We start from the raw sequence: 18,143 nt of genomic DNA on the forward strand, positions 1-18,143 counted from the left end.
GCATGTTTTTTTCCAGTGGTCACAATGCCCAGGTTAAAGTCAGCTTCACCTTTCAGGCTGCTACCTCCGGCCAATCCGGACACCAGCCTCTTCCACCTTGTGTACGTGGATGCCATTGCCATAGCCATCGTTGGATTTTCAGTGACCATCTCAATGGCCAAGACCTTGGCAAATAAGCATGGCTACCAGGTTGATGGCAATCAGGTAAAAATCATTAATTTCCTGCGGATGTTTCCTGGTGGCACAATCATCTCGCTCTACTATAGGAGACAGATGAACTGGATTTCTCCATCTTGGTAGAAAAAAAATTAGTTTGGTGATGGATGTATTTGAAGCATGTATTTATTCAACACTACAATTTTTTCATGGTTTGTGTGCATTAAATCATCAGAACACTGAGGTACAGGCTCCTACCTCACCTCATCAGTAGGTGCGATCTCCACTCTGAGGTTTACAGTTTGCCATACTCCTCTAGGCGCTATCCCTATTCTTAAAGCTCACAGCCTGAGAATCTAACGTTTTTCCAGAACCATTTTTACTCCACAGGAAGCCTTCTCTTTGTTCACTGAACTTTGAGTTTATGATTCATCACTTAAACTCCACAATACATTCTTTGCTGCTGCCTTTTATAAGATAGCTACAGATAAAGTATTTAATCTGAATGCCATGAGCCATTATTTATTTCTAAGATGAATACCCAGTGTGTATTTATCTTAGAAATTCACACTGGGTATTTCTAAGAGGAGACTAGACGCTCCATATTCATACGAGACACAGTAATCCATCCAGGAAAACCGGAAGTTGCCCTGAGATCAGGACTCACTCACTGGTCCCAAGAGGACACTGGCATGGGTTCCTTGATGAGCAAGAGCCCAGGCATTTAAAAGATGCCAGTAGTCCTATTCACCAATAACTTTCTCTTAAACAACAAAAATATTGTGTCCCTTTTGCTGCAGTTTTCTTTAAAAACAAAAACATTATTTGTGTAGAGAGTGTGTTTGGGAAAGAGGGGGCTAGGTGGTGAGCGCAGCATTTATCTCCAACACAATAAAAATTCAAGGTGTTTTTTTCCCACCTTAGATTATGCATTAATTCCTGTTTTGAACTCATGCTAAACAAATTCTTGTATCTGGAAAGAGAATGAAGAGACAGCCTGTACTGCTGAAAATGTGCATTAAATGGGCCATCATGCCTGGCTTCCTGAAAAATAACTGATCTCTTTTGTGCTTTGCTTCCACGTGGAAAAGGAGCTCATTGCCCTGGGACTGTGCAATTCCATTGGCTCACTCTTCCAGACGTTTTCAATTTCATGCTCCTTGTCTCGAAGCCTTGTTCAGGAGGGAACTGGAGGGAAGACACAGGTGCGTATGCAACTGGCCTCCAAGGTCTGGTGATTTGGGTGATAAACTTTAATCTGTTGATTGTATTCTGCCTGAAGATCCATGCTCCAGTGAGCTGTGTATGAATCAGAGAAAGGCATGATTGGTTGAAGCAAATCACAAGGAACTGAATCTACAGAAAAGGGGTATATTCGCCAGTCAAATCGAAAAATTAAACAACACTCCCTGCTACCAGTAAACCTCAAAGTTCAGACATAGGATGTTGTCATGAAAGCCTGAGAGTGAGTATGGGCAGGATGCCAGCACCATCCAATAGACCTTTCTGCTGTGATGGAAATGTTTGATATTTGTACTGTCCAGTATGGCAGCCACTAGCCACATGTAGCTCTTGAGCACTTGAAATGTAGCTAGTGCAACCAAGACCTGAATTTTTAATTTTATTTAATTTTACTTTTTAAACTTTAAATAGCCACATGTGGCTAGTGGCTAGTGGCTACCACTTTGGATGGCAAAGTCTTATCTGAACTCTTCTGGCCCCTGTGAGTCTTGGGTCAGCACCATACATCTCCTTTCCCCCACCCCTGGCACGGGCATTTCATTCAGGGTGTTTAAATATTTCAGCTTCTGTTTAAAGGCTATATGAGGAACCAAAACCTCAGAAAGGGAGTGGGAACGAGTTACAGGTTTATGTAATGGTATGGATGGACTTATGTGAAGCCATGTCTTCCCACAGTGATTATCAAAAGACTAAGACCAACCTATGCCCTGCCTCTTACTCAGGTCTCCTAAAAGCCCCTTCCACGTGTCTTCTCTCATTCAGCTTGCAGGTTGTTTGGCCTCGTTAATGATTCTGCTGGTCATATTAGCCACTGGATTCCTCTTTGAATCATTACCCCAGGTGTGTAGCTTGGACTTGGTGTGAGGTTTTCTCATGTATAGAGATTTTGCTATTTTATTTGTTTATGTTTTTGTGGCTGTCTCATGGGTTTTTACTGTAACCCTAGTGAGGTGGTATGAGAAAGGGCCAAGGCTAGGATCTCAATATCCTGTTCCACAATCTGCCAGCAACTGGGACCTAGGGAAAGCCATCTCAGCATCTCTGATTCTCAGTTTCTTTATATGCAAAGTGGAGGTTTTGGTTTGGCTAATCTCCATGGTCCTTCTCTCTTTGATCTTCTATGACCTTATACTCCCATTAAAAATTTGAGAAGGCCTACACTCATAAAACATTTGGTTACTGGAACATTTAATCTAGTAGAGCTCAGGAACGCTATAGCATAGAGAAAATCATAATGCAGGAAGACCATGGGTGAGATAAGTCCTTGAGTACCATTTAATTCTGAACCTCTTGACCACCATGCAGGTTTGTTACTAGGCTATAAGCCTGGTTTTCAAGGCCCATTTTAGCTAACCAAGTCCTGAAAATCCAGGTGTTCTTGTCTCCACATGTACCATCACCGTCCTGTAGGAAGTGAGTGGGGAAAGGTCGGTGGGAGGGCAGCCGCAGGGCAGTGAGGAGCCAGCACAGGGCGTCTCTGGACACAAGAGGAGAGGCATGCATGAATGTGCTGTGTTTCAGGCTGTGCTGTCGGCCATTGTGATCGTCAACCTGAAAGGAATGTTTATGCAATTCTCAGATCTCCCCTTTTTCTGGAGAACCAGCAAGATAGAGCTGGTAAGTAACAAAGGTGATTGCTAGGTGAATATGTCATAGCAGCAAATGTATTGTTGCTGATAAAAATGTGAGAAAGATAAGTTACTGTGGCGAGTTATTATATGCAGTATCCAGTTAGGCAACAAGGCTAGGTACTCTGTCTGTGTGTCTGTGTGTGTGTATGTGTGGAACTCTTGGGAAATTTTTCACATGATTCTACCTAAAGCTTTGTCTTTTGTTTAGACCATCTGGCTTACCACTTTTGTTTCCTCCTTGTTCCTGGGCTTGGACTATGGCTTGATCACTGCTGTGATCATCGCACTGCTGACTGTGATTTACAGAACACAGAGGTGAGTGCACAGATTGGCATGGGTGTGCGTCCTGCCTGAGACTGCAACAGTGAGTTTAAACGTAGATCAAAGCTCAATCTGGTCAAAGTAAGCTCTTTGGTTACTTCTGGTCAGCATGAAAGGGAGCTGAGGACTCATGGGGCTTGTTGACTAAATAAACAAAATGCCAAGTAAAAAACTTAATATGATCGTGCCAGATGCTCTACTCTATCACAGTTTATAATTCCATCAGTGGTTTTCTTAAAAGAGCCTAATTTGTCTCATGGTTCCTGCCATTCTGGCCCCTGTGGCACCCTGGCTTATTTACCCTCTTGTGAGGGTAAATGAACTGTGTGTTCTTGCAGTCTGCTTTGGCACTGGGTGCTGACATAGGTTTTGATAACATGGAGCAGACGCTGACAACAAGTTATCATATGTGGGGCTTCAGCTGTTCCTTCCTCCACCCTGAATTATTACCGCCTGTCATCTCTTCTCCTAGTAGCAAGCTGAGCCCAATGGCGAAGGTATAAAATAACTTAAAAAAAAATACTCTGTTCATGATAAATAAATAAATCACTATAAAGGAAAAAAAAAAAGGAAACATTATGTTTTCAAATAGCCTGACTTTGGAGTCAGACAACCTTAGGTTCAAGTCCTGGCTACACACTCTATAAGCTCTGTGATTTTACGTGACCTCTTGGAGCCTCCATCTCTGCCTCTATAAAATGAGACTATTACTTGCTACCTCAAAGAGTCACAGTAAGGTTCAAATGACAATAATGCACATGAAGAGCCCAGCACAGTGCCTGACACATCCTATGCACGCAACAAATTTAACACGGGAGGAATGAAAATGAGGTTAGTCTGATTTTGCCTGTAGTTGCAGATCACACGATAGTTCTTAAAGTTTTGATTGTGGTATATTGAAGGGCTGCTGGATGGAAATGATGGTATGCTCCCCACGCTACAGAGTAGGAAATGAGCGTTTTCCTCTTCAGAAACGACATAGAGGGAAATGTAAACAACACGTGGACTCTAAACTCAAGAATTACACTGTTTTTAATAACAAACTCTACCCTGTCACCCACTTTTATGTAAAAGAAGTTCACCCCCCCCCCCGTTTTTATACGAGCATTATTAATACATGCAAGAGTTCTTTATCTCGGAGCTTTAGTGAACATCATGGTTTAAAAATACATATATCCTTTAACAATCCATAGTATAGAATTGGAGGGTTTTTTTTCACTTTTTGGTTTTGTTTTTTACCCAAATAATAGTTTATGATTTCTTATCATATATTTTAAAGTTAGGCAGGTTGTTTTTTAAATGCTCTGCTTCTTTTTCTCCCCCAAATAATGAACTAAAGTTCATTTTTAATGTTCTGTCCCCGTTGGTGATTGTGCTGGGTCTTTGTAGGTTAGAGTTTGGGGAGCCAGTACCAAGGCTACATGTTTATTTTTGGCTGCTTCTTTCTCTGTAATTAGGGCATGCTGTCCAGAGAGGGCTAGTGCTTCACTGGCTTTGCTTGTCTTCCAAACACCCAGATTCCCTCAAAGCCCACATGGTTAAGGGACAATCAGTTCATCAACAAATAGTTCCTTATGCCTCCTCCATGCAGGCGCTGAGGGTGATGCTATAAATATGACGGAAATTCAGTTTTTGCCCCCAAGCGGGGGCAAAACATATTAAAATAATTATAATCTTAATTGGACAGGTTTTTTTGAGGGACTACTAGGTTCCCAGGGAGATACTAGACTCTAGGGATATTGCAGTAAATAAAACATGGTCCTTCCCTTCAAAAAGGTTGCACTCTCCTAAGGATGACAGATACATAATGATAATGATGATGCTAATCATGATAATGAAGTAATGGTGGCACTAAATATTGTAGTTAGTTATGTGCCTGGCTGTGTGCGAAGATCCACGCTTTATGTCATTGCATCCTTCCAGCCAAATGACTATTAGCATCCCCGTTTCACAGATGTGGAAACTGAGGCCTAGATCGATTGAGTAACTTGGATCACACAGCAGGTGGTAGGCAATGATTCAAATATGAGTTTTTGTGAATCCAGAGGCTAACTCTTAACCAGCATTTTATAATCCATCTTCAAGAAATTGGAATACACAGTTGTAAGTGCTTCAGTTAAGTGTAAGCAAGGTACAGGTGATAATAAGCATAAGAGATGGCCAAATAAAACCCCATCAGAGTTCATAAAGAGAGACTTTCTTGCTCCTGGGGTGATTACGGAAGAAACAAGGAGTATTTAGACCTGAGGAAGTGGGATTCCAGCGCACTCCAGGTGGTCAGGAAGGCCTTCTCCTCATCTGCCTGTTGAAATCCACGTAAGTTTAGACCCCGCTCACCCAGCCAGAGAGATCCCAGCTCCCCTGTGCGCCCACAGCAGCGCTGTGGTCCTCCAGCACCTCACATGTCTCCCAGGTACTTGCGTACTTGTGTGGTCCCTGTGTCCACCCCTCACTCACCTCCGCCCGCTGGCACTAGATTGCAACATGTGGACAACATTTCGAGTGTCGTATGGAAGGTTTTCTCATAATTGGGAACTCAACTGAGAACCTTGCCTCTCATCTCCAGTATCAGTCGTTGGTGTTATATTTGTCCACAGACGTCACTAGACTGTGAGCACCTTGGTTGTGTACACGAGGTCCCTAGAGCCCAGCACCAGCATACAGTGTGTGTTCTCTGAATGCTTGTTGAAGGAATCCACCTAGAAAAACCCCTGCCGTTTCTGCTCTAGATTCTAACTCACAAAGCACTTGCACACATGCGCTGAGAACACCAGAGCATAGTAACAAGACCATGGAATGTCCGTACAAGACCTAGAGCCATATTCTGGGTCTGCCGAGCTCTCTGACCTTGAACAGCTCACCTAACCCCGCTGGACTTCAGTTTCTCTTCCACATGACGGCAGAAATAAGCCCAGTAGGATTTTTCATGGGCTATAATAAGGTAATATCAGGTGCTTAAGAAGTAGTACCTGTCATCATTTCAGTATCTAATTTGAGCCAGACTGTCCTATAAAAAGAATTCGGAATTTGTGCTTTTAAAATAATGTTTAAAATCTATTCACACCAGACTTCAGAAAACTTTCTATGCTGATTAGAGATTTTTTTCTCCCCACACCTTCTGTTGACTAACCCCCCGCCCACTGCTCCATGAGTCAGAGACTCTTATTAGAGACAAAATGAAAATCCCCTCTCCTGCTTCAGAATTAAAACAGGAAGATAATTCTATCTACCCAGTAACATGGGATCGAGTTACACATGTCCCTGGCATGGTTTGAACTCTGCACAATTCATTTTTGCCCCCATCTTTAGATGCCTGAGTCTTTTGTCTTGGTCAGGTTGTGTGTGTGCTCTCTGGATGGTGTGTACAGGGGGTGTGTGTGGTGTCACGTAGTGGGTATGTACGTGGTGTGCGTGTGTGCTGTGTGGGGGGTATGTGTGTTAAGGTGTATGTGTTGCGTGTGTGTATTGCGTACGTCTTGGGGGTGTGTGTGGGGTGTGTTAGGCTTGGAATGGCACTGGGAATGTGAATACATGTGGAGCCCTTCTGAAAAGGCACCATAAAAGGATCGAGTATCCCTGACGTCACTAGCAAATCCAACGTGCAGAACCTCGTGTTTCTGTCAAGTCCTGCGCATCAGCACATTGGTATTTTAACATGCTCCTTCTCTGTCTTCAGTCCGAGCTACAAAGTCCTTGGGCAGCTTCCTGACACTGATGTGTACATTGACATAGACGCGTATGAGGAGGTAGGACCTTTTTCTATCATTTTAAATGGTTGTAAGCATGTGATGTGACTGGCCAGCTAGATATTGTTTTTACTTAGGACAAAGAGTGGGGTGGAGAGCAGGGAGGTGTGGTGGTCAAAGCGAAAAGCCTGAACTTCAGTTTACTGTCTGGATTCAGTTTTACAGTTTATGCTACACATCAGTTACACAACCTCCTAATGTTTATTTTTCCTCTTTTTTTAATGAGGGTAAACATATGTTCTTGGCCTTAAAGTATATGTTTACAAAGTACTGAGACTGTTTGCCAAGGTGGTCTTTATGGGCATGATTTCCTTCTGATGAATTTAAACTGGTGGCAAAATACTAGTATTAGCAATGTAAAATGTAGGTGGTGGGGCTATGGAATTCTGCTTCATTTTTTTTAATATATAAATTTATCTATTACATTTTATTTATTTTTGGCCACGTTGGGTCTTCGTTGTGGTGCACGGGCTTCTCATTGCGGTGGCTTCTCGTCACGGAGCACGGGCTCTAGGGGCACGGGCTTTAGTAGTTGTGGCTCACGGGCTCCAGTAGTTGTGGCTCACGGGCTCTAGAGCACAGGCTCAGTAGCTGTGGCGCACGGGCTTAGTTGCTCCGCGGCATGTGGGATCTTCCCGGACCAGGGCTCGAACCCGTGTCCTCTGCATTGGCAGGTGGATTCTTAACCACTGCGCCACCAGGGAAGCCCACCTGCTTCATTTTTAATCGTTAAAATTATGGCTTAAAATATTCTTGACTTTGAATGTTCTTTTCTTATATGGAATCTCTTATGTAGAATCTTTTACAAAGTCTTCTTAAACTAGTTTTATCTGTTTGTTTTGTTGTATGCTTGGGAGGAAATTCTCAAACTCACTATAAGATATTAAGAAATCAAACTGGTGTTAGGATTGCTATTTTTTCCCCCTTCCTAAAGAATTATGTGCTGGGTTACTTGTTTCCAGCTGCATTGTAGAGTTCCATGAGGCTTCTTGATAAAATTTTCACTCTGTTTCACTTGGGTCCATTTTCACTCCTTCCTACATTCTGTGAATCAACCAATATCAACCTCTGTTCATTTTATTTGGCTGCTTCTCACAGACTGAGTGGCAGCTTCCCCTCTCCTATCCAGTTCTCTTTTTTAACATTTTTCAGTTTCTTCTTTGTACTTTATGGTAAAAATGAAACAAAGAAAGACTTTTAAAAGAAATGAAAAGATGTGCATTTTTAAAGGCTTTCTGCTCAGCACGTGTTCCTCCAGAGCACGAGTAGGTCAGCTAGAGTGACATTATTTTATTTAAACACTGTCAGAGAGCCCTTCCTTAGCAACTTCTGTATTAATTTTCAAGTTAGAAGAGGGAAGCAATTGCTGTTTTGATTCTGAAATATTTCCATATATTAAATTCACTAACGTTTTATTTCTCAGGTGAAAGAAATTCCTGGAATAAAAATATTCCAAATAAATGCCCCAATTTATTATGCAAATAGTGACTTATACAGCAGTGCATTAAAAAGAAAGGTGAGTCACAAGAAATTAAGGGTGATTATTTCTGAGGAGGGAATCTGAGGATTGATAGGCATGGGGGGGTCACTTAAATGTCTTGGTATACCTTTTATACTATTTGTTTTTCTCCACCTCTATTTTTTTTAATTGTGGTATAATATGCATAACTTAAAATTTATCTTTTTTGTTTTGTTTTGTTTTATTTTTCTTTACATAACTTAAAATTTATCATTTTAACCATTTGGAACTGTACAAGTCAGTGGATGGAATTAAGTACATTCGCACTGTTGTATAACCAACACCGCTATTCATTCTCTTTTATCATATGCATGTATTACCTTTTCAAAAATATTTAAGAAAAAAAGCGAGAAAATAATTTTAAGTTTCTTATTCTTGGGTTCCTTTGATGATGATTAGAACTCCACCCCACACTATCCCGCAAGGAGGAAAACCTTCCATTCAACCCACAGAGTCTCTTAAGTATAAGAATCTGAGAGATCTAAGTTTGAAAAATACTACTTTAAAATTCTCTTTAATATTTAGCTTCTGGTTGTCTTGAATCAAGACCAAGAATAAGAAAAGTTACTACTGTTCTTTTAATGAGGGAGTAACCCAGTTCAGGGCATCTGAGGGAAAGGTAGAGCAAGGGTTATGGTGATAATTTGGCATAGAAAACAGTCAGATGGAGAGATTTGAAGATTAATTGCTTTGGGTGGGTTCCTGGGAGCCAAGAAGTGATTTTTGCATATATTGCCCTTCTGTAAAGACTGGAGTGAACCCAGCCCTCATAATGGGAGCAAGAAGAAAGGCCATGAAGAAGTATGCTAAGGAAGTTGGAAATGCCAACATGGCCAATGCAACCATCGTCAAAGTGGTGAGTGATCCCTTCATTGTAACTTTCCCTTGTCTGTTGATCTGCAGTGCCCCCCACCTTTATTCATGATTGAAGTTTTAACACAGCATAAAGTCCTTAAAGTAGGAAAGCTTAGAAACAAGCTAAGTATCCTTTGTATATTAAGGATACATGGTAAGGTCAGTTATGAGAATGCTTCTGAAATAAGTAGTGATAGGAGCCCAGGAAAACATTATTACTTTGTCAGAGATTCATTCAGCTGATAGTAAAAAAAACTCAAAAGACTGGTTTTTGCTGTTTGGGCTTATGATAACTGTGGTCTGTCATGTTGAAGTTAATGGGACTATTTTAGAAGTTAGGGGAAAATATATATGATGACTAAAGAGAGTGGATTTCATTGGACAAAAGAAAAGAGGAAGAGGAGGAAGAAAAAAAGAAACAGCTAAAACTGAATATTGTGTACATATCCTTTTTTGTCATATTACAGGGCTAGTATATAGCAAATATTTTGGAAACAGTCTGGTATAGTCAGAAACTTGAGCATATGAGGACTAATTTTTCCCTCATAAATCTTTCTCAGAACCGAAATATGAGTTGTTCATAGCACTCTGGTTTGGTTTGATTTTTAACATAGGATGCAGAAGTAGATGGAGAAGATGGCACCAAGCCTGAGGAAGAGGAGAATGAAATAAAATATCCCCCAGTAGTCATCAAGAGCACACTTCCTGAGGAACTGCAAAGATTTATGCCCCCAGGGGATAACGTCCACACCATCATTCTGGATTTTACGCAAGTCAATTTTATTGATTCCGTTGGTGTAAAAACTCTGGCAGGGGTAAGCATCATCTTTAACAAGTCTTTTAATATCTCTGTGCCCAGTATCACCATCAGTAAAATCAGAGAATTGAACTAGGGTCCTTTTTCAACTCTCAAAATTTTGTTGTTGTTTTTGTTTTTCAACTTTTGATTGTGGAATATATCGAAAATATACAAAATAAAGAGCAGAGTGTAATGAACCCCCGTGTAACTGTCACTCAGATTCAACTATTATCAGTTCATGGTCAATTTTGTTTCATTTATCCCCACACCCATTTTCCCCTTCTCTTATTTTGAAGCACATCCCAGTCATCATTAATCTTTAAGTATTACAGTATATATCTCTTCGAGAAGATTCTTTTAAAAACCATTACCATAATACCTTTATTACACTTGAATAAAATTTGACAAGAATTCTTTGATGTTCCAAATTATCACTGTTGATATAAAAATCAAACAAAATACATATTTTTAAATGATTAGTTCAAAATGCATAATTATTGAAGTGGAGTAGCTCAAGTGGATGAACCAGAGCATCTTATATCACTAAATACGTATTGGTAGAAAGAAACTTGCACCTCACAGAGTCAAGAGAAACTAAACTTTATTTCAACATTATTACAGATTGTAAAAGAATATGGAGATGTCGGCATTTATGTGTATTTAGCAGGATGCAGTGGTGAGTACGCTTTTAGAGTGGGAGACGTTTTAACATTTTGGTTTTGTTTGTTTTTTAAATAACTGCATTTGGAAGTATTTTCCCTTAATTTTAGTTTTAGGTGAAAATGAAAATTATTCTTCTGAAAATCTAAAGCTAGCTTTGAAATTTGCCACTTACAGCACTCACATCCCTGGGTTGCTTGTGGCAGGCCTCCTGCACTGGAGTTGGAGGAAAGGAGCTAATAAACCATTGTTCAGGGCTGGTATATTTTTTTTTTTTTTTTTAAATTATTATTTATTTATTTATTTATTTATTTATTTATTTTTGGCTGTGTTGGGTCTTCGTTTCTGTGCGAGGGCTTTCTCTAGTTGTGGTGAGCGGGGGCTACTCTTCATCGCGGTGCGCGGGCCTCTCACTATCGCGGCCTCTCTTGTTGCGGAGCACAGGCTCCAGACGCGCAGGCTCAGCAGCTGTGGCTCACGGGCCCAGCTGTTCCGTGGCATGTGGGATCTTCCCAGACCAGGGCTCGAACCCGTGTCCCCCACATTGGCAGGCAGATTCTCAACCACTGCGCCACCAGGGAAGCCCAGGGCTGGTATATTTTTTAGTAATTATTTATGTAATGGCTGCCATGAACATAGTTATATAAAATCATTTAGGTTTTTCCAGACAATGCCTGCTCTTTTTGTTTTAATATAAATTTTGGCTAAAACAGTGCTTGAAAATGAAATTCACAAAAAGGCATCACTTTTCACCTACCAAAATGGCAAAAATCGAAAATGTTTGACAGCAGGCTCTGTAGGCTCACTGTGGGACAACAGGAACCCTCAGACATTGCTGGTGGGAGTGCAAACTGGAGCAGCCTCTGTGGAGGGCAGACAGGCATTTTCTTTCAAAATTACAAATGCATTTACGTTTAACCCAGCAAATCCAGCAGTATGCTACACACATTCAACATGACACATGTACGTGGTTAATGATCATAGTGCTGTCTATAAGAACAAAACACTAGAAAAAATCCAATTGTCAAACAAAAGGGACCAGTTAAATAAACTAGGGTACATTTACACCACAGAATAATACCATGTATGGTAAAAAAAATAATTTTTATTATATCATTTTAATATTTAAACTATATGAAAGTGTTACTTTTTTTAATGTTTAAGACTGACACCCAGAGTGTGGGCTAATTTTCTTTTTTTTTTATTTATTATTTACTGATTTATTTTATTTATTCTTGGCTGCATCAGGTCTTAGTTGCGGGATCTTTGTTGAGGCATGCAGGATCTTTCATTGCAGCGCGCAGTCTTCTCTCTAGTTGTGGCTTGCAGGTTTTCTCTCTAGTTGTGGCGTGCAGGCTCCAGGGCACGTGGGCTCTGTAGTTTGCGGCACCCGGGCTCTCTAGCTCTCTCTAGCTGAGGCGCGCGAGCTCAGTAGTTCTGGTGGGCGGGCTTAGTTGCCCCGCGGCATGTGGGATCTTAGTTCCCCGACCAGGGATCGAACCACATCCCCTGCATTGGAAGGTGGATTCTTTACCACTGGACCACCAGGGAAGTCCCTGGGCTAATTTTCCTTTCTTCTTTTATAGCACAAGTCGTGAATGACCTCAGTCGAAATCGATTCTTTGAAAATCCTGCCTTACTGGAGCTGCTGTTCCACAGCATTCACGACGCAGTCTTAGGCAGCCAAGTTCGAGAGGCACTTGCTGAACAGGAGGCCACAGCTGCCCCTCCCCAGGAGGACTCTGAGCCCAACGCCACTCCGGAAGCTTAGACGAGGAGCTCAGCCTGTGATGGGGTATGAGCCTCTCATGAAATTACTAGCCTACACACTTTAGATAGTAGACAATGTTTTTTTCCTAAGGGTAAATACTAGTAGTAGGTAAATACTAGTAAATACAAGGCTTGATTTGGAGGGTGAATGATGCATAGCAAGATGTATCTTACTTGTATTTTTTTAATTGACTATTTCAAAGATATTATTAGCCTCTTGCCTGCATTTATTGTGTAGTGACATTTCTGTTACTCTTTAGTATTATCTTTGTGAACTTAAAGAATTTATTTATTTTAAGTACTTTATCCGCAAATCAGATACGCTGTCACCAGATGGGTAGTAGTTCTTTGCTTTTGTACTTGTTGGTCTACAGACTTTCTGTAATCAGTTATCTCACAGAAGAGGCAAACCCACAATTTTCTAGAAGTTCTTCTTTTAAAATAACCATTTATTGTTACAGAAGCAATGTAAGTACATGGCAAAAAACTAGAAAATATAGACAAGCAAAAATCAGAAAAACATTACATTACCACCAAAGATTATTGCTAACACCTTAATGCATATCCTTCCAGATCTTTTTCTATCCATATGTATTTATATCTTTTAACCAAAATAAGATCATACTCTACATAGTGTTCTGTGACCTGTTCTTTTTCAGTCATCAATCTCTGCTTTCTCATTCTAGAACATGTTTACCTCAGACCATATTCAAACGTCCCCAGTTGTCTCCACAGTTGTAGTTGGTTTATCCAAACTAGTATTCATTCTGTGACCTTACACTACAAATGGTCATGTCCCTCTAAGTCCCATAACTGTGTCTTAGTCTAGCACTGTCCCTTTTTTGAAGACATTGACTTGTTAAAGGGATTTGGGGCAGTTGTCCTGTAGAATCCCATCTTATGAGTGTGTCCACTCGCTTTTTCAAGGTGTTATTTAGTTTGTCCCTTTATTTCCTGAACTACCTATGATCTAGAAGTTATGTCTAACTAAAGGCTTCATGAATTTGAATAAAACATTTCTTGCTAGAATATATCATAGATGAGACACATGCTTCAAATCACTTCACAACAGAAAACAAGTAATATCTAGTTGACCTACCATTAATGATGCTAAAATAAATCACTTGGATTAACATGACAACCAATCCCCCAATTACATTTTCTCCTTTGTGACTAGTGAGTTATCTGTATGGTGTTCCTTTGGCATTGAATGAATGCTCAGTTCTCCATTAGCCCTTCACCCAGGGGTTTTAATGTCTAGTGATAATCCTTGCCTAAAGCAGCAATTTTGTTAAGGTGTGTGAATTTTCTTTTCCAACTCTTTCATTTCTTCTGCATTTATCAGTTGGTGTTTCTGTGTAAACTACAGCTTTTCCTCTACTTGAATTATTTAGCCATCCTTAAATACAGTTCTTACTAGAAGGGCAGATTAAATTTTTTTTTTTCCCATTTAGTTATCAACTTCAAAGTAAGGAGTTGGTTTAATAGATGGTGACGAATTAGGTTCTTTTTGATTTTTCCTTTTTCGTATAATTATACACTCTTGAATTGTTGTAGTTTTAATGTGTTTCAGTGCATTATCGTTATTCTTTTTGGTGTTCAAATTGTCACACCTGTGGCCAGTAGGAGCCCCTAGAAGTTTTGTTGTTGTTGCTAAAAGTGATTTACCACATATTTTAGAAAACGGACTCCTGGGTATAATTTAATACCTTCCTTCTAAGTCCATAGAGTTAGTTAATTCTTCATCAAACTCAGTTTTAAGCCGATGAGTGAGTAAACTGCTGTTTGAAGCATTTTCTCTACAGTTGTTCAAAAGGAGTGGGGAGACCTTTAAGCCAGTTTGTCATCAGAAGTTCCTGCTCCTGTAATTCTAACCACCTGCTCACTCCAAATCACAGCACAAGTATTAGCCAACCTGCCTAAAGCCTCATCTGCTAAGATTTCCTGCTAATAGTTGTTTTTGTTTTTGTTTTACGTGTTTCCTTATTGACTCCTTGTTTTAGTTTTCATGAAGAAAACACTTCCAGGGGAAAAGTGCATCAGGAAAGAAGTAGGTTAGCATGGGTCTACTCCAAACCAAACCCTATGGCTTGTTTGCTTTAAGTCTTATCAGGTTTCTCAGTGACTTTACTAATTTAATTCAAAGTAGACCCCCGCCCCTTTCTAATCAATACTTTCTCTAGATCTAGAGTGAAATTAGATTTGCAGTCAGTTATTTCCTTTGCAATCATCAGATACATCTGCATTCTGATACAGACTGCCTTCTGAAAGAGCATGTAGTTATAGGACCTCAGCTTATACTAGAAACTTTTATAAAAGGGCTTGTATCATTTCAGCCATTAAAGTAGAACTTAAGGATTTTAAACAGTATTATAAAATATTTTATTGCATAATCTTTAGCACCAGTCTTCAATAAATGCTTTACACACAGCAGATACTCAAGTCCTGGTTATTGATAGATTGAAAGCAGTGTACAAAAAAAGTACTTGTCTGTAGCTTACAAATTTGTATTTAACTTTTCTGTCCTTTAATTTTTAACCTATTTTGAATAGAATTCTACCATGTACATAAAAAGCATTTAAGTCTTACTGAGGGGTAATATGTTTTTGTTTTGGCATGCCTCTGATATCATAAGAATGTATTTCAAAATGTATTCTATCTATATGTAAATATTTTGGAATGTTTTACTTAGAGTTATTCCATACAGTGGGAAATTTCCTGACTTCTTTTACTTACAATCAAGTTTTGTCTCTACCTCCTTCTTTCTGGACTTTAAAAGCTGCTAGTATATACCTTTCTATGTTTTTCAGCCCTGGTTCAAATTCGGATTCTTACTGCCCTGTCAAAAAGGGCATAATCCACACTGATGGATATAGGGACTAGTCTAGCCTTATTTTATGGAAATATGGGAAAGCCCTGTTTCCAGGAAGGTCCCATATAGTGATGTTGTCTTTCTCAAATCCTGTGCAACATGACCATGGTTGTTCTCTGTCTCATGACTGGATGGAATACGTTTGCAAACAGTTTTGAACCAGGGCCCGGAAACTCCTCATTCAGGTCATAGACGCTGACTGTACAATCATATGGCAGCTGAGAGTGGGATCCCAATGCCGATCTCATCTGCAGTGGGACTCAGAGAAACAGTGAAGGGTATGACTCCTCTGCAGGCTCTGGGAGAAGCATTTTGTAGTTTTCAGGTAACATCTAAAATACCCATGTGTTTTGATCCTGTATCCTTACCTGTTTAACAGAGAAAGGAGGTGCCTGCCTCCAAAGGTACATGTTGAGAAAATGAGACTGCCCTCCAGTGTGTGTGGAGAGGGTAGCAAACCCAGAGAATCTGCCCCAGAGTGGGTGGGTGTGTTGTTCTGTTTGGGGAGTGGGGGGCGAGGGGGTACCCTTGTGTGGGGCTGAGGGAAGGAAGGGTATGTGGTGAAGATGACTTTATTATGTCTGCCCCTTTAATTAATTCAAATTCTAAAATCAAACACAATTTCCTTGGTGTGAGCCTGTATGCTTTAGTGAGTGCAAAAATGCTGTTGGTCCTTTTTTTCAGCAATGCTTTTAGAATTCAGTGGTGTAGATTTTTGATAACATGGATTGAGTGCTGATAAAAGTTGGTTTGAGGACTGATAAAAGTTGGTTTGAGGACTGATAAAAGTGTTATCTAATTCTCCAAACATACAGCTAACCAAAATGTGTGCAGTGGTTTTGAAACCCCTCAAATCCCAGCAGGAAAACGTTCAAAAGCCAGGACTGCACCAGGTAACCTGCCTGCTTACTGAGTTGGATTTAAACAAGTTTGAGCATCTCAAAAACCCACTTTGCCTTTAAAAAAGGCTTACCAGGTTTTTCATGTACTGGTGTATAGCATTTCAGCTTTATGTAACAGATGAACCTGAGCTTTGTGAAAATTAAATTTTATAAATCTAATCACATTTTTAAAATGGTTTTTAAGTTTTTTTTTTAAAGGATCACTACAGTATTTTTCTGAAGTCATAAACCCTTTGTATTGATTTATCAGCACGCTAATATGTGTAAACATGTGTGTACACACACATATACACGTGTTTATGCACACACACATACATATTTTAGGTGGAGGGAGTTACCAGTGAATGTGTATATTTTCTTTTTAAATGGGGTACAAACATGCTAATCTAGATAGTGTTGATGCTATCTGCATACATATGCCTGGGTAGAAACGCCCAGATTTTTCAAATAATTCATTGTGCATTGATTTGATGTGTGGCCAGTTAGATTTTCATCACGAAACTGAGATGTCAGGATTATTCACAGCCTATGACACGTTAGGCCTGAGTGGGCATCACATAACCAACTTGAGTTGTCTCACGTTGGTGCATCTGATGCATGTGGCAACATGAACAAGTGGTCAGACTTGAAGGAGTGTGTTCTGAATGCTTACATTGATCAAAGCAGCACAAAAACACACATCTGTAGTCATTCACTTATCAGCATAACCTGGAAATGGTTCGCTTTCATACCTCATGAAAGACTAGGGCAGGCTTAGAAAAAAAAATTTTCTCATCAAGTTCACAAAAATGAAAAGAGAAAGGATGTTGGTTGGATTTTATGAATGAACAGCTTTATTCTGCTTTAAAACTTCCCAATTTTAAATATTTCAGTGCAACACAGCATTTTCTACGTTGTCAACTTTTTCTTTTGTGAATTAAAATGTATCCGTCTCTCACCATTTTGCATTACTTGTGAATACTGAACTACAATAAAAATATTCTTTATTGTGTTTGGGTCTCAGTGTTTGGCAGGGGCCTGGAAGGGGGTAATTGTGGTGGAAGAGGGGAGGGAATTTGGTGGTGGCTGTACAAGAAATAATTTTAAAGAGCTTTGTTTAAGACTCTAATAAAAACTTTTATTTTAGAAATACCTCACTATAGACCAGAAGTCTAACGGGAGCTTTACTGAAATTTTTAACCATTAATTTATAAAATGAAAATAAGTACTTTTCTGTATAAAGCCAATTCCAATTTTCTAAATGAGATTATTATATGTATATGTTTCTCTTTTTGCTTTACTACTTCGCTAGTCATTAAAATCAACAATTCTTCTTGATTAATTTGAAATCAATCAACTCAAATGGCAAAGCAAAACACATTACATCAGATGCTTCCTACACTTTAAACATAGTTTAGCCAAAGCTGCTTTATTCAACGTTGTAGGAAAAAACCTGTCGAAACACATGTGATCACGTGCCTGGATGGGCCGTTGTGATGAGGGCAGAAGAGCATAATGGGCAGGACATCAGCGATGGAGCTGTCAAACTTGGACTTGAATCCCAGCTCTGCTACAAGGAAACGAGGTAGGAAAATTCTGCATCTGTTAAATCCACGTCACTGGGCAGATGGGAAGATAAAATGAGATAATATATGTACAGCACTCAACCAGCATATGCCTAGAACATATGT

At 39.8% G+C, this 18,143-nt stretch overlaps 1 protein-coding gene across 5 annotated transcripts in view; it reads left to right on the forward strand.

Moving 5' to 3' along the window:
- Positions 1-18,123, forward strand: part of SLC26A5 (solute carrier family 26 member 5) — a 56,322-nt gene extending 38,199 nt beyond the window's left edge. For 4 of the 5 annotated variants that reach the window (XM_082473531.1, XM_082473529.1, XM_082473533.1 and 1 more), the window contains 11 exons: positions 57-204; positions 1,248-1,361; positions 2,161-2,238; positions 2,920-3,015; positions 3,238-3,344; positions 7,027-7,096; positions 8,520-8,612; positions 9,364-9,471; positions 10,085-10,285; positions 10,891-10,945; positions 12,516-18,123. In XM_082473531.1, coding sequence (XP_082329657.1) covers positions 57-204; positions 1,248-1,361; positions 2,161-2,238; positions 2,920-3,015; positions 3,238-3,344; positions 7,027-7,096; positions 8,520-8,612; positions 9,364-9,471; positions 10,085-10,285; positions 10,891-10,945; positions 12,516-12,700 — 1,255 coding nt within the window. In that variant the 3' untranslated portion in view covers positions 12,701-18,123. The remainder of the gene's footprint in view (positions 1-56; positions 205-1,247; positions 1,362-2,160; positions 2,239-2,919; positions 3,016-3,237; positions 3,345-7,026; positions 7,097-8,519; positions 8,613-9,363; positions 9,472-10,084; positions 10,286-10,890; positions 10,946-12,515) is intronic. The other variant, XM_082473532.1, reaches the window with a different exon arrangement.
- The last annotated feature ends 20 nt before the right edge of the window (positions 18,124-18,143 follow it).

The sequence above is a fragment of the Balaenoptera physalus genome (assembly GCF_965194825.1).
Source record: "Balaenoptera physalus genome assembly, chromosome: 8".
NCBI lineage: Eukaryota > Metazoa > Chordata > Mammalia > Artiodactyla > Balaenopteridae > Balaenoptera > Balaenoptera physalus.